Consider the following 15,570-nt stretch of genomic DNA (forward strand, 5'->3'; position numbering starts at 1 on the left):
GGGTATACAAATGAGTAATGATTTGGGATTTTGAAACTCAGAAATAAGCTGAAATTTTGTGTTGTTTTTCGAATTACATTCCCGGCCATAATACAGCTTTCCCCACTTTTGTTCTCTGTAGTTTCCTGGTATAAAAATGTTATAAAATTATAAAACTAAAAGATATTTAGTTCTAATATTTATTGAGTAAAGTGTAATAATTGAATTTTAGAATTTGAATAAACATCCTTAGAATCTAAAAATTTCCTACTTACAGTAGCATCTTTTTTATTTAAACAGAAATGTTTCAAAACAGCTTTATTTGAATTTTCAATACTTTAAAACATTTATGCAACGATTTATTATCAAATATTTATTTTTAAATTAAAATCAGTTTAAATTAAAAAGCGTGCCCTGAGGAGGGTTTCCCTATTCGGGTTGGCCTTGAGGACCAGAAGTTATAAATTTAGAAAACTTAATTATTAAATGCTTCAGATTCGTTGTTGTACAATTGTAATCATTTATAGTTTAACATCGTTATATTTAGAATTCCTTTAGTTTGAAATAGGGTTGCTTCTAAAGTTAAATATCATTTTTCCATGAATTTATGGTACATTTCGTATTCCGTATACTTCAATATAATATTTTTTGCACTTTGTTCATTATTTTTAATTGAATGCTGAAATTTGATTTTTACGCTGTCGATTAGTGGGCATCTGTGATGTCAAAGAAGTGGGATTTTCCACCAATCACAGCTTAAGTGTCAGTGATTATAACATCCCTTTTCTGGATGTGTTTTATTTTTTGTCGTTCACGTCGACCTCAAAAGTGGGAGTTGAAAAAAAATGGTTATTAAAAGAGGTTTTTGTGAAATTTATTATCAGGAATGTCCCAAAAATACCTTTATGGTAATAGAGTATTTTAAAAGTAATCCAGTCTTCGTGAGTACATGCCATACACATGAAAATGGCGACATAACCTAATTTTCACATAAATCCTCAATTTATGGATTGGAAAATAACAAATTAAATTGTTCTATAAAGACGCATTAATTGAAGAAGTAATTTCCATAGAAGTACTTCAGCATAACTCGATATAAATCCTTTGTTAAAATTTAGATTAGAAGTTAGTTGTCAATTGACTTCAATATTTGAGAATTTATGTCTGATTTCTGTCAAGTTTCATATCACGTGATTCCAGTTTTAAAGAGTGTTTTCACGGTTCAAATTTTTAAAAAGTTCTTCTGATAAACAAAGCGATGAAAATAAATTACGCAGGACTACAATAGCTTAAGATTAACCATTTAAAAATTATTTTATATAAAATTGCGAAACAACCCTATTGTTCAATTTGAAATGTTACGGACATAGTGGTTATATCGTATTGGAATTGCTTATGGTTGAAGGCCTCAAAATAAGAATTGATCGAATTTGCACAGCTATTATGAGAGTTTATACGTATAATTTTAAATGTTTCTCATTTCGAATTTTTCAATTTGTAATCGAACATTTCTTTATTTTAAAAGTTTGCGAATAAAATTTCGCATTGGAAGTCTCAATAGTTGAGTCATTTTCAATGCATCATTTTTAAACTGTCGAATTACAATTGACCTGAATTAAAAATGTTACAGTTTTAATTATTAAAAATTGGTATTAATGAATTTCTCTTTATTCTTGATTGTAGAGCCTTTAAGGCGTCAATTGATTATTGTGTAATGCTAGGCACTTGAAACTCAAGATGATTGAACTTTAATTTAGAAATTGTTCAATCTGTATCGTAAATAATGTGTAATTTTAAATGCTTCGTACTGATTGAAATAGACTGTTTAAACTCCATAATAATAATTTTATTTTTTCAATAAACTAATGATTTTAAAAATTGTTAATACGATAATTTTTCTAAGCAGCTGTAAGAACATTATTATAACATATTTTTGTGGACAAGTTTAATCCGTTCTTTGTTTTAAAATGTTTCTTTTCATAGTATAGTCACTAATATATAACTGTTTTCAACAGGTTATATGGAGTCGTCCTGTCGCAGCCAATGATGATGGTGACAGAATTGGCACCATTGGGCGCCTTATTGGATTACTTGCGTAAGCAATGCAGTCACATTTCGGTTCTCACTCTTTGCAATTACGCATTGCAAGTAGCTACCGGAATGGCATATTTAGAAGCGAAGCGCTTCCTCCATCGAGACCTCGCTTGCAGAAACGTCCTACTGAGTTCAGTTGACAAAGTAAAAATCGGAGATTTTGGACTCATGCGGGCCCTACCACAACAAGAAGACTGCTATATTATGACCGAGCACAAGAAAGTTCCTTTTCCTTGGTGTGCACCGGAATCTCTGAAAGCGCGACAATTCAGTCACGCCTCGGATGTATGGATGTTTGGAGTCACTCTCTGGGAAATGTTAACCTTTGGCGAGGAGCCTTGGGTCGGTCTGAATGGTTCAGAAATTCTCAGAAAAATTGATAGAGAGGGTGAGAGACTCCATGAACCAGAAGCTAGTCCACCGCAAATGTACCAAATAATGCTGCGTTGCTGGGCCCGGGATCCTCTCGAAAGACCTAGTTTTACATCTTTGAGGGAACCTCTAACTAGTATGGTTCCCTCGGTGATGAAAGCGCTTAATCGATTCGAAGATATCGGTAAAATGTCAATTGAATCGGGCGATCAAATTGTGATAATCGACGGCCGACCGGAGAATTATTGGTGGAAAGGTCAGAACCAACGAACCTTTCAAGTTGGATTCTTTCCGCGGTGCCTCGTCGATCCAATGAGGCGGAAACAACCGGAGGATATCAGCAAGCCACTTGAAAACTCCTTTATTCATACCGGACATGGAGCTCCTTTCGGAAAAAGTTGGGGCAGTCCTATTTTTATTGATGACGTTTATCTTCGAAATCCTATGGAACCACCGGACATCGTCGGCACAACGTCGACAGATCCTTTGAAGAAGAAGTTTTCGGCTGGGACTCCGCGCTCTCGGAAGCAATTTAACTATAATAAATTCCAAAATGATCTAAGATCTAGTCCTATCAAGGCGGCGAAAGTTACCTTACCCGGAACTAGTCAAGAAGGAAGTCTCATAGACCTCTCCCCGGAAGAGCTCGCAAATGCCGCCACGCTGTCTTCTCAATCCGAAACTGCGTGTCGAAGGGTCGTTAATATTCTCGATGAACCGATTGAGGTGGAAAGAGCACAGCAGGATTACTGGCAGGAGGACGATCCCAGAACTTATGCCAACTTTCCTGGAAATGAAGATCATCAAGATTCCCAGCCGGATCCTTTTGACACGTCACGAGTTTTTGTCAATCCATCTCAGTCTCGATATTATAGCGCCGTCACTCCTGACATCGCTAGTCATTATTTGAAAGCCTCACAACAACCATACAGTAATGCTCGAAACGACGAGATTCCCAGCCAAAGCGGTGTTTCGAATCAATACTCTCGTGAGAATAGTGGAGAATTCAGTCAACATTCCCTTAACTTGAACAAAGACATTAGAAGCGAAAACATGAATCTGAACGTTAATGTCGATGATGAGGGAGATCATTATAGTGAGATTGACAAGGTCAGTTTAATTAAGTTTCTTTTCTTCATTTGCTTTGAAAAGAGTTTCTTTTTCAGCTTATTGGTATGTCGTATTAATAATAATTCTATGTATCCACAGGTTAGTCCCAGTCCATCAACTTGGCCAGAAGATTTGGAGAGCGGAGCTCAAACCTATGTGAATGTATCGAGTCTTCCAGGAGCAATAGGCCCTCCACCATTACCTCCTCCAGTGGGTCCAAATGAAAGTCCGCAGAAGCCCAAATCGAATGTCGATCTTGCTCAAAGTATGAAGGACTTGTCAATAGATGCTAAATCTCAAACTTCTCCCAGAAAACTGGACCCGGCATTTCTTGCAGAGTTGGAAAAGCACCTTGGAGAAAAGGAAGCTTCAAAGAACACGAATGCTACTCAGCAGCAGCAACAGCAGTCAGTCGTTGCTTGTTTACCTTACGCGAGTATTCCAAAATCTCAAGATAACTCTGGAGTTCCAGTGCTTCGGCCGCCTCCCCAGCCTGTTAAGTCCAAGTCGCCTCAGAACGATCCACGCGCTGTAGTGAACATCACCAACAAAGTACAGAACTCGTGGCAGTCGAAAAGTACTAATATTCAAAGACCGAGAAGTCAGCTAGGGCAAATCGGTGCAATACCAAATACTCAAATGCTTGAGAGCACAACCGACGCTATTGTGAGCCAGATGTGGCAACAGAGTCAGTCGCAAGCTCTGCCTTCTCCGAATGTATTTCCGATTCAAACGAGTATCCAGCAAACTCAAACAATGCAGATCTCCTTGCAAAGCAGCGCAAACCTGCTACAAATAGCTCCTAGCAACTTAACGCATGCACCAAGCAATCTACAAAATCCTCCGAGTGGTCTCCTATCGCAGAATCTCTCCACGAACCAGAACTATTTTCAGCAACAGAATTTCGCCCTACCGGTGCCAGATCAAAATGTTAATCACAACATAACTCAGTTACAGAATGATCTTCAGCATACCTCAAATACAAATGGTCGAATCAATACTTTACCAAGACCTGCTTCGCAATCAGGAGCAATACTTTCTGAACAAGTATACGCCGAGTTGAAGCAAACAGTACCGAATCTCGAGCAACTGTCGCAAAGCGAGTTTAACACTCTTTATAATAAGACTGTTCAACAAAATATCCTCAGAAACTATCACTCTAATAATGTAACTACGGCTTGCAACAATGCGTGTGTATCTAGTTCGAATTACAATTGTCAGCAGCAGACAAGTATGAGTATTACGAATAGCCCTTCCCAGTCAAATTTTCGTCAGGGTCAGACCTTGCCGAGATCATTTAAGCAGGAAAACCCCTATGACTTCAGTCCTAGTTTAAAGCAACCGCCTGTCTACAATCCCCCACCAGCTTGGTCGCCTCTGAAACCAGTCCAGAACGGATTTATTCCGAATCAACCTGCCAAACAAAACACGAACGTATGTGCCAATCAAACTGGAAGCCCTAATTTGATGCAATTCACGCCCACAAGAATATCTCAACCCTCGACCTCGTATCCCTCTTCAACTGCACGTAGTTTGTTACCTCAGTTAAACGAGACGACGATAAATACGCAATTGGCTCCTTCCTCTTCAGCTTACCCTTCAGGAATCAGCCCTCCATTGAGTGGAGCCTCCAAACAGTTGGTGATGTCGCTTAATGACGAGTTCAGAGCGAGTAAAGTTATGAAAGTTCAGAAAGAATCTAGTGATGCATCGCAGCAGGAAATTTTGACGGCGCTTCAAGCCACTGGATGGGACACCAGTCAAGCTGTCAAACAGATTCTTAAAGACAGACAGGCAAAAGTGGATTCCCTTATACGGTGAGTTAACTATTTGTATCTCCGGAGTATGGTAGACCGGGGCAAGAGCGACTGCAAATAATATTGCTGTTCCGTAATCATCTTAATTTTTCTCTCTATCAAATAATCCATTTTATTAGAGAAATATTGCTATAAATTATAATGTAAAAAATTACGTCGTGAAGTAAAACTTATGCAGAAAACAGATTTGACAGCTAAAGAATGTAAGATTCGCTGGCAGGAATATAGCATGTGCAACATTAATTGAAATACCAAGAAAATAGTTAGGGAAGGCTTGGATCGTGACTGCTATAAATGTGGTCGATAAATTCGATATTAAAATTAAACTCTAATCTCAAAACAAAACTCGTGTAAAATACACTTTATCTTTTATTTCTCAACGTTCGGTAAGGCAGGTATTGTCACTTATTCGGTAGGTGTTTGCACGTGTCGTCTGCACCTAGAAGAATGTTAACTGTCACGCTTTTTAATTAAATAAACCTTTTACTTCTTTCTGCACATGTTGGGTGGCTGTCGGACCGGAAAATGACCGGAGATTTTATAAGACTGGCAAAAGCCAGGAAAGACAGTGAATTTACTTTTTTATCGGGAATTTGACAAATTTTTAGGAAAGACAAAATCGGTCCAAGTTTGATTTTAACAGTTTTTCGACATAATTAATTGAATTTTTATATTTTTACTTATAACATTTTCCAGTTCAGATATAATTTTTAAGCTTACATTTTTCATTTAAAGAATGTTAAAATTTGAAATCAACAGTTTTGGGCCAAAAACTTTTTTAATTGATCAACTGTGAATATACATTATAATGATTTTTTTAAATTAAACAGTACTTTAAGAATTAAAAGTGAATAATCGATTATAGAAGACGATTAGGAAGCAGTTCAAAATTGAAGAATTTCCAGACTTTAGCGTTAAAAATTAAACTGTTTTAATTTGAAAGTCAAAAATAATATATTCATAATTAAAGGCTCTTATTCCGTTTCAAATGATGTTTTAATCTATAATTTGAACATTTACTTGACTGTTAATTTAAAGTCAGTAATTATAAATGAAATATTCAAAACTAAAAAAAGTAAACTTTAAACGTTAGAATTTTAATTGTTCTATTTTAAGAATTTTAATTTTTGAACAAAATTGTTGAATTTTGATGTATAAATCAACATGGAGCACCATATATTCCTAAGAGAAATTCGTGTAAGTTGGAGAGATATTTAGAAGTTTTGAAAAGACATAAAACTAATTTAAAATTATTTGAAATGATTTAAACGAAAATACATAGATTTCGCAGTTTTTGAACAAAAAATTTAGAAGCTTTTTAAGAACTGTTAAAGGCTTTAAAAGAATAAAAAATATTTTCTTAAGAATCCTAGAATAATTGAAAATTATTTTTGATTTTGAAAAATTAATTTTAAGAGAATATTTAAAACGTTTTTAAAGGATTTCCCAAATTGTAAAAAATGAATCTAGACGCTTTTAACGAAAATTTTTTAATTTTGCAGGATTTTCTTTACAAAATTGTAGAAAAATGTTTTGAATAATTTTAGAATAATTTTAAAAGTTCTGAAAAAATTTCAAACCTAATTTAAAATTTGGAAAAATGTAAAACAACATGTAGACTTTTTATATTTTGAAATAAAAATGTTATGCTTTTCAAGGATTTTTGAACTATTTAAAATAAAAATAATTTCATTTCTTATTTAAGAAGTTTTTATTTTATAACAAAAAAATGTAATCATTCAATTTTTGATGTTTCTGGCTCAAAAATACTTAAAATGACTTGCAGCTATGTTTGAATTACTTCTAATGAAAACCTTTTTAATTTTAGAGTTGCAGTTTTTCAATTTAATTGACCGTGTAAAATGTTTGCGAACTGGGGAATGACTGGGAATTTTTTCATTTGATGTAAACGCAACCCTGATATGTTTAAAAGTACATTTTTCAATGCATACAATAGCAAAGAATAAAACTATAACATTTTCAAACTAAGATATTTCTATTCCATAAAAAAGCAAAGTCGACGTTGCTCCGACACGCGGGGCAAGACCAAAAAAATAAAGCTTGTCAGAAATAATTGAATGTTGATATTATCGTTTCATTAGGATAATTAATGTGTATGGAAATATGATATACAATAATGTATATTATATACTAACTTCTTATAGAGCAATGGATGTTAACCGATCAGCCTTTCGCCTTTTTATCTTAATCGCTATCACACCTATTATGCACATATTACACAAGTAGATAGATAGATAGAATTCACTGGAATATGTCAATTCCAGGGAAAACTAGTAAAATCATACAATTTATCAATATAATCAGGCATTCATTTTTTCTTTTAGCATCAGTTGAAGTAAAGTTGAAAGCACATTTATAATTAAATTACTCGTCATAAATTGAACTGAACTTTTAAGTTATTTTATTTTTAACACTTAGTTATGTTACAACAATAAATAATTTAAATTAAAATTTTATCTTAATATGCAATAATTGTGACAAGCGATATTACTAGATGACAAATCGTTTTTAAAATATTTAAATTTGGAAAAAGAAGTTTTTCCATATTTTCTGTTGCTGTTATTATGAACTATGGAATATGCATGCATAGCACAAGTTGGAATTTTTTACTCAGTTTCTAGCTTTTGGACAATGAAAGGTCGTTTCCTACACTTTTTCATGCATTGAATCAAAATCCGACAACGAATGATTTCCATCAAGTCTGGTTTTTCAGAAAAAAAGATGCATTATTACGTATAATTATATTTTTTTAACTGTTCTCGGGTTTTTATCCCGGGTTTATCATCATCATCTAAGAACTATATCAAGTGTCTGATGAGTTAAAGATATTACAAATTAAATTATTACGATGTTTGAATTTTCCTGCGACGATGTTGTAGCCGGCACAAAATTAGGAAACTCTAGATGCTTTTTTAGAGTTACCATCCATCACTCCATAAGGTTTCAGTCCCCTACTTCTTGATGGTCTAGAAAGTTTCTTGCAGTGCGATAGGTGTTTAGTAAAACCTATTTTGATTTTCTGCCATTGCCCTACTGACTCCTAAGGGTTCAAGCTGTTCAGTGCATCTTGCGTGTAAATTTCCTGGAGCCGAAATGACAATAGGTTGAATATATGCATGCTTCGATATTGTATTAACTTTCATGCCTTAGCTCGCTATACTTATGGATCTTAGTTGGATAGGTTGCCTGCAAATTTGAATAGAGTTTATTATTATAAATTATCAAGATTTGCAGTAGCAAATCCCCGTCTAGTACACACAAAAAAAAAGAACGCAAATATATGTTCTGGAAAGAACTATGGGTTTTCGAGATTTATTGGATTTACGACGCAGTTCTTAACCGATCTTAATAAAACTTGGCAGAGAGCCCTAAACGGCAAATCTGAATGAATTTTGTAAAGGATTGTACTTGATAAAGTCAAATCTGTACAATTTGTGCTCTGGAAAACTATAAAAAGTCAAATTTTTTAACTTTGTCAATAACCGCAGACAAACCTGATAAATTCCATTTTAAATCAGCAGAGAGTTCCAGCTTAGGGTGGCAGAAAAATATGTTTTCAGAATTCAGTATTTTACGAACGAACGTAGGTATCTAGGACCTTATTTTTACTCGACGTGAAAATTCTTCATAATTTAAGTTTAAATCATCCCAAAAAATTTAAAAAGTTAAAAAATGATGACATGACGTTCTTGCATGGATAGAAATTGTCTTCTAAAAAGTGTAGACATACACGGTAAAAAAATTGAGCTGTGACAGGGATATTATTCCTTATTATAGCCAAACATTTAGCTGAAAACGAATGAAGGAATTTAGAAAGATCCCTGGATCAGCGAAAATGTATATCCTTGACCATTTTCTATATACCAGAGATATCGTATAGTCAAACCCCTAATAAGTATAGATATAATAGGAATATTAAGAATAGGTGTCTGAAGCAATTATCGGAAGAGCACCGGTGCATTATGGGAGCAGCGAAATAAAATGGCGACGGTCTGATCGGGAGCAGTAACAGTTGAGATTTACTTTGGACAATTCAATGCTTTTTACCACTTAAAATGTGCGCGTTTGTTAATATTAAGTGGAGTTTATGATGCAGTAATAATAATTTACATATATTTCGATTGTAGGCGATAACTATATTGAAATATCAAGAAACGCGATAAAAACAACAAACTTGACCTCCAAATGCATTACACGGATTTCAGGGAAATTCATTTTCGCGATACCAGACGAAAAATTGGCTACTGTAAGTTAATATATTTCTATAACAACTAAATTTTTTTTCTAATCTGAAGATAATGCAATTATACATAATCTGTCGAAAATAATAAACTTTCGAACTTAGCAATTTTGTCCAATTTCCTGATTTACGAGAACAATTTACATAAAGTAACGAAATGTGTAAGTCTTCTAACTAAACGTTTTACCTAATCCAAGCGTACACTTTCTTTGAGTTTAATATATTCTCGATTCACTCGTTCGCCTCAAGAATTTTTTTTCCGTGTAGTCATGGAATCTGGATGGGTAGCAACATTTTATAATTCTTGAATGAAATCTTATTTTCATTATTTATTAAATTGTTCCTTTTGCTTCGCGTATTATAGAGACTTTTCGGTTCACGTTTGTTGGAAACTTTCATATAAAAGTTCTCATTGTTTAAGTTATCAGAATTTATATCTGTTTTCAATTTAATTATCCAAAAGGGGGTTTTGTATTCTCTCTTTGAGTATGCGTTCATGTAATAATGGGTCGTAAATGTCTATAATTCGGTTATTCAAGTAAACTTCTAGTCTCTGATCAACAAATCTTCTTAAACATAACATATTGTCTAACAAGTTCTGTGAATACAGAATATTTTCTTAATAGATATTCTTTTTCTTCACTAGTTATGATTTTAGCGTGATCTGTTCCAGTTTTTTAAAAACTACTATCTTTATTTGCGCAGTTAATATTTGTTCTCGTATTACAGTCAAAAGCATTAGAGTATATTTTGAAATTGCTCAGGTGATCGGTTGCACCTGAGTCTGCTATAAACTCTTTTAAAGTGTTATCTAAATCTCTCTGTTTCTAGTGTCAGTAGCTTTCTCACCTCGTTGAGGCACCCAGAGAGCCTTCTTTAACTAGCTGAAAACAGTTGACTCTCTGTCTTGGTCTTGCGTCCTGTTCCAGGGTTGCCACAGCCCTTAAAATCCTTGCAACGTCAGGGAACAAAAGAATGCTCAGGGAAATCAGTGAAAAGTCAGTGAATTTTTAAAATGGGCCAGGGAATTTTTTGCTGACCAATTGTCGATGACAGATAGGGCCGTAAAAATTCATACAGATTACATATTATGGTATAACTATGGTATAACATACTTGTGTCTATTAAACTGAGTTACTTTTATTTTTTACTGTAGGTATTGTGTATCTCGGTTTTGTATGAGTACATTTTATTTATATATTTTATGTTTTGTCAGAGTTTTATCATCAACTTTTAATAAATTGGAAGAAAAAAAACTGAGTATGATTTACAACCCTGCTGTGTTCTTTGTTGGGCTTAGAGTTTCCTATAGGTATGTCGAAAAGTCTGGGATTTTTGAAAAAAGGTCACGGAAAAGTCGGGGAAATTAAAAATGGAAACTCTGTGGCAACCCTGTTTTCCTACACTCGCTGACTGTGTGGCTACCCAGCTTATGACAGCTGTAGCACATCTTTCCAGTAGAAGGGCATTGTTGGCCTTGGTGGCCCTCCATGCCACAACTTGGCACATAGATCTCTTTGAAGGTGCATATAATGTAACAACCTGAGGAGCACCGTCCTTCTTTGACTTCACTGTATCAGCATGTAATAAACAATTCTTTAATTGATCTTAGTTCATTTCCTTAGAAGCAATTCCTTTAAATATATAGTCAGCTAAGATATTAGCATTCTCTTCAAATAGATATTTTAATCTTTCGCTTCTTAACCCGTTAACCGTAGGGTTTTTTGCACCACTTAATCGAAGGGGGGGGGGGGTCGATTCGACCCGATTCTTTAAAAAAATCAAAAACGTGTTCCTAAAAGTCTGAAAAAATTCATGGTTCTTGTTTGAACTTTCTACTTAACGGTGCAATTTTGCAATATGTGTTTTTTTTTTAAATTATTGTTGATATAATTAACAATAAACAAATAAACTCATAGAAACAAATATTTTTTTTTAAATTCATAACTCAGAGACAAATTAACGAAATTGAACGGTACAAAAACGAAATTAAAGGGGAAGAGTGTGCCTTTCAATGAAAAAATGTTGCAAGACATTTTGACGAAATTGAAACACTTAATTTTCAACATGAACTCATGCATTATTTTAGGTGTGAATGTATGAGGTTTTGACAGAATAATACACATTTTTCTATGCAAAAACATTTATTTAGTAGCAACAAATTATTTTCTTATCTAAATATGTACATAGAGGACCATGATTTTTGTATTCAAATAATATAAAGTGAAATCGTATGGTAAATGCACCTGTTATCGTTCGTGTTCCTATTATCGTTCTAACTTGATTGAAATGTAATAAATACTGAATTTTTATGCTTTGACTTATGAGGAGTAATAAGTGCATTCTTCTCCTTACTCTCCCTGGCACAGAAAAAAAAGAAAAATAGTAAATTTACGTCAAGTGTCATCTGTCGAAATACATGCGTACCATTTTTTAGATGGGGGTAAGGACCCGTGTTCTTGCTTATTTCGCAAGTGGCACCGATTTGTAATTTCGGCCTTGCTCAAATCGACCCCTCCCCCCACCTCTACGGTTAACCGGTGAATTCTGATATAAAGTCAACCTAAAACATCTCATAATTATAGTCTTTACATAGTAATGTGATCTCTCAGCTATTGCTAGCGTGTTACAAATTTTAGTGGGGCCCTCACTAAATGTGATTTTGAATTTTTAAACTGCAGTTTTGATTTTTAATGCAACACAGATGTTAGAAGAAAAACATATCTACAGTCTTCTTTTTCCTAAATTATCTATTTTATCAAATTTTGAAACCAGGTGTGATCATTAATACTAATGTAGACGTCGTACACCGTGACCCACCTTTAAATGCAGATAAATGTCTACACCAATGTTTCCAAAATGTCTACACAATGTCTCATACTTGTGCACACATTTATTTTGAAGAGTGGTTGGTGGCAAATTTCACACAAAAAAATGTAAATGAAACAAATTAAATGCCCACCAGTCAATTTTCAATTTCCTTTCTCTCTTTCTTTTCTTGTTCTTTCTCTTATCGCGCTTTAACCCTCCACGTTTTAAGTTCACGATCACCGGAAAGTGCTCTAAGCCTATGTCATTGTCCACTTTCATTCTAACTATCAGCTCCCTTATACTTTCTTCTGTCAGAATGTGGTCTATTATAGTCGGAAAGCCGAGGCCGTTTTTGGCTAGCTATTAGGTAACGATTCTGCCACTATTTTCCTGATTGTTGAGAATATACTGATCACGAAATGTGGCTTCTCCAGGGGTAGTGTCGGGGAGAAGGTGTTTATTTGTTCATTTGAAGTTGTAAAAAAAATGATTAAAATAAGTCATAGGGTAATAAGTCATAGGCTGAATCTTTTTGCGTTGAATGTGGAGACAATTAGACAATGTTCCGGTGCGGATTTTTCGCTTAAAAAATTCAACTTTTTGTAGATAATTCGTCTTTTTGAATTTAAAATGAAATAATTTCGTTGAAAATTGATATATTTTGTTTAAAATTTGTCTTTTTTGTAGATCATTAATTTTCTTGGTCGAAAATTCATCTGATTGGTTGAAAATTTAACAACTTTGTTGAAAATTAATTTTTGTTGTTAAAAATTATTGATCTTTATCTGAAAATGTAACTATTATAGGATTGATTAAAAATTAATTGTATGTATTGTTCAAGTTGGAAAACAGTTTTTTTATAGAACATTAATCTTCTTGGTCAAAAATTCACCTTTTCCCTGGAAATTTCAACAATTTTGTTGAAAATGAATTTTTTTTCTTGTTGAATTCAATTTTTTATCACAGTTTTTATCTGAAAATTGAACCATTCCATTTTTGGTTGAAACTTTATCCTGTACATTGTATTAGTTAAAACAGCAATTATTTGATAGAAAATTAATTTATTTGTTTGCGATTATGATTTTTTTTCAATTGAAAGAATTTTAAAATAAAATGTATTAAATTTGATTTAAGGTATTAAAAATTGAAAAATAATTGATTGTACAAGATGATTCTGAATCCGTTCAAAATTAAAGAATTAATAGATATTAGTTTCTAAAGTTATTTTCAATTATGACTTCAAATATTATTTCAGCCTAAAACATGTTATTTTTAAACCATTCAATTTGAACTTTTTTAATAAAAATAAAATAAAATTTCGTTAATTATCAGCAATATTTGACCGTTCATTTAAAACAATCCATTACAAGCAATTGTTAAAAACTATCCAAATTTGAGCAGAATGGTTCGAAATAGAAAGCCTTGAATGGTTAAATTTGTAATGAGCTAAATTTTTAAGTTTGAACGCTACAATTTTAATTTTAAAAAAAGATTCAAAATTAATTTAAAGTTTGAAATTATTTCAAATAATTTGAAACACGATGTAGATTTTTGCAGATTAAAAAAAAAAGCTTTTTGAGAATTGTAAAATATTTAAAAAGAATAACAAAAATCGTTGTGATTGCTAAGAAAATTAGAAATGATTTTTAACTTTGAAAAATTAATTTTAAGTGAGTATTTGAAAAGATTTCAAAAATTAAAAAAAAAGTATCAGGTCGATTTTAAGACAACTTTTTTATTTTGCAGTTTTTTTAATTTTAGGAAAAAATCTAATTAACAAAATATATCAATTTTCAACCCAAAAGTTTACTTTTTAACACAATAAATCAATAATATATAAATAATAGGTGTTACATGTTCAGATAAAAAAAAATTTTAACCGAAAAAATAAATTTTCAACAAAGTCGTTAAATTTTCGACCAAGAAAATTAATGATCTACAAAAAAAGACAAATTTTAAACAAAATACATGAATTTTCAACGTAATTATTCGATTTTAAAGTCAAAAAGACGAATTATCTACAAAAAGTTGAATTTTCTAAGCAAAAAATATGAGTTTTCAATCAAAGAGTTAAACTTTCAACGAAATAGTTAAATTTTCAACCATAATTATAAAATCTTCTTTAAAAAAACATATTTTTTTTACAAAGTAGTTCCACTCTTAGTGAAATAATCGACTTTTAAGCCCAAGGAGATGTACAGTTGATATTTCAACCAAACAATTGCATTTTTGACCAAAAGTGATAAATTTTCCACCAAAAAGATCAAATTTCTACCAAACAAGGTCAATTTCCAACAAAATACATGCACTTACAACGAAATTATTTAATTTTTAAGTCAAAAAGAATATTATCTACAAAAAAGCTGAATTTTTAACTCAAAAATATGATTTTTCAACCAAAATTTTAATTGTCGACCAAATAGTTTAACTTTCTATCAAATCGTTGACTCTTAACGACCAAAAGATGCATTTTTTACAAAACAGTAAAATTTTTAATAAAAAAATTAATTTGAAGGCCAAAAAATTGGTATATATTAATTTTCATTATCAAAAATGTATTTTCAAAAACACATAAAACGTATTTTCATCAGAATAGTTCAATTCTCAACGAAAGAGATGAACCTTAAAATAAAAAAATAAATAAATTTTAACCCAAAAATTATGAATTTAATTTTTAACAATATAGTTGCATTGGCAATAAAACGACTTTGCAACCAAAAAATATTTACAGTTGATAATTCAACCCAAAAATGTAATTTTCAATCTAAATGTATAAATTTTCCATAAAGCAATTTAATTTCTACAAAGAAATACGAATTATTAACAAAATACATGATTTTTTAACCAAAAATGGTATAGATTAATTGTCCGTTTCCAAAATGTATTTTCAACGAAAGAGATGAACCTTCAAATAAAAGAAATAAAAATTTTAACAAAGTAGTTGAACTTTTGATAGAAAAGAGGACTTTTTTTTACAAAATATTTACATTTTCAATAAAATAATTAATTTTTCAATCAAGTAATTGAGTTTTTATCCCAACGAAATGAATTCCAAAATCACCAATTTCTTTAATTTCTTTCAAATGCGGATCAAAATTTAAATAATACTTGTAATATACCATAATT

At 32.2% G+C, this 15,570-nt stretch overlaps 1 protein-coding gene across 2 annotated transcripts in view; it reads left to right on the forward strand.

Moving 5' to 3' along the window:
- LOC117166937 (activated CDC42 kinase 1) overlaps positions 1 to 15,570 on the forward strand; it is a 57,191-nt gene that overhangs the window by 29,220 nt on the left and 12,401 nt on the right. For both annotated transcript variants that reach the window (XM_033351409.1, XM_033351410.1), the window contains 2 exons: positions 1,995 to 3,555; positions 3,655 to 5,372. In XM_033351409.1, the coding sequence (XP_033207300.1) occupies positions 1,995 to 3,555; positions 3,655 to 5,372 (3,279 nt within the window). The remainder of the gene's footprint in view (positions 1 to 1,994; positions 3,556 to 3,654; positions 5,373 to 15,570) is intronic.

The sequence above is a fragment of the Belonocnema kinseyi genome, chromosome 2 (genome assembly GCF_010883055.1).
Source record: "Belonocnema kinseyi isolate 2016_QV_RU_SX_M_011 chromosome 2, B_treatae_v1, whole genome shotgun sequence".
In the NCBI taxonomy this organism is placed as follows: Eukaryota; Metazoa; Arthropoda; class Insecta; order Hymenoptera; family Cynipidae; genus Belonocnema; species Belonocnema kinseyi.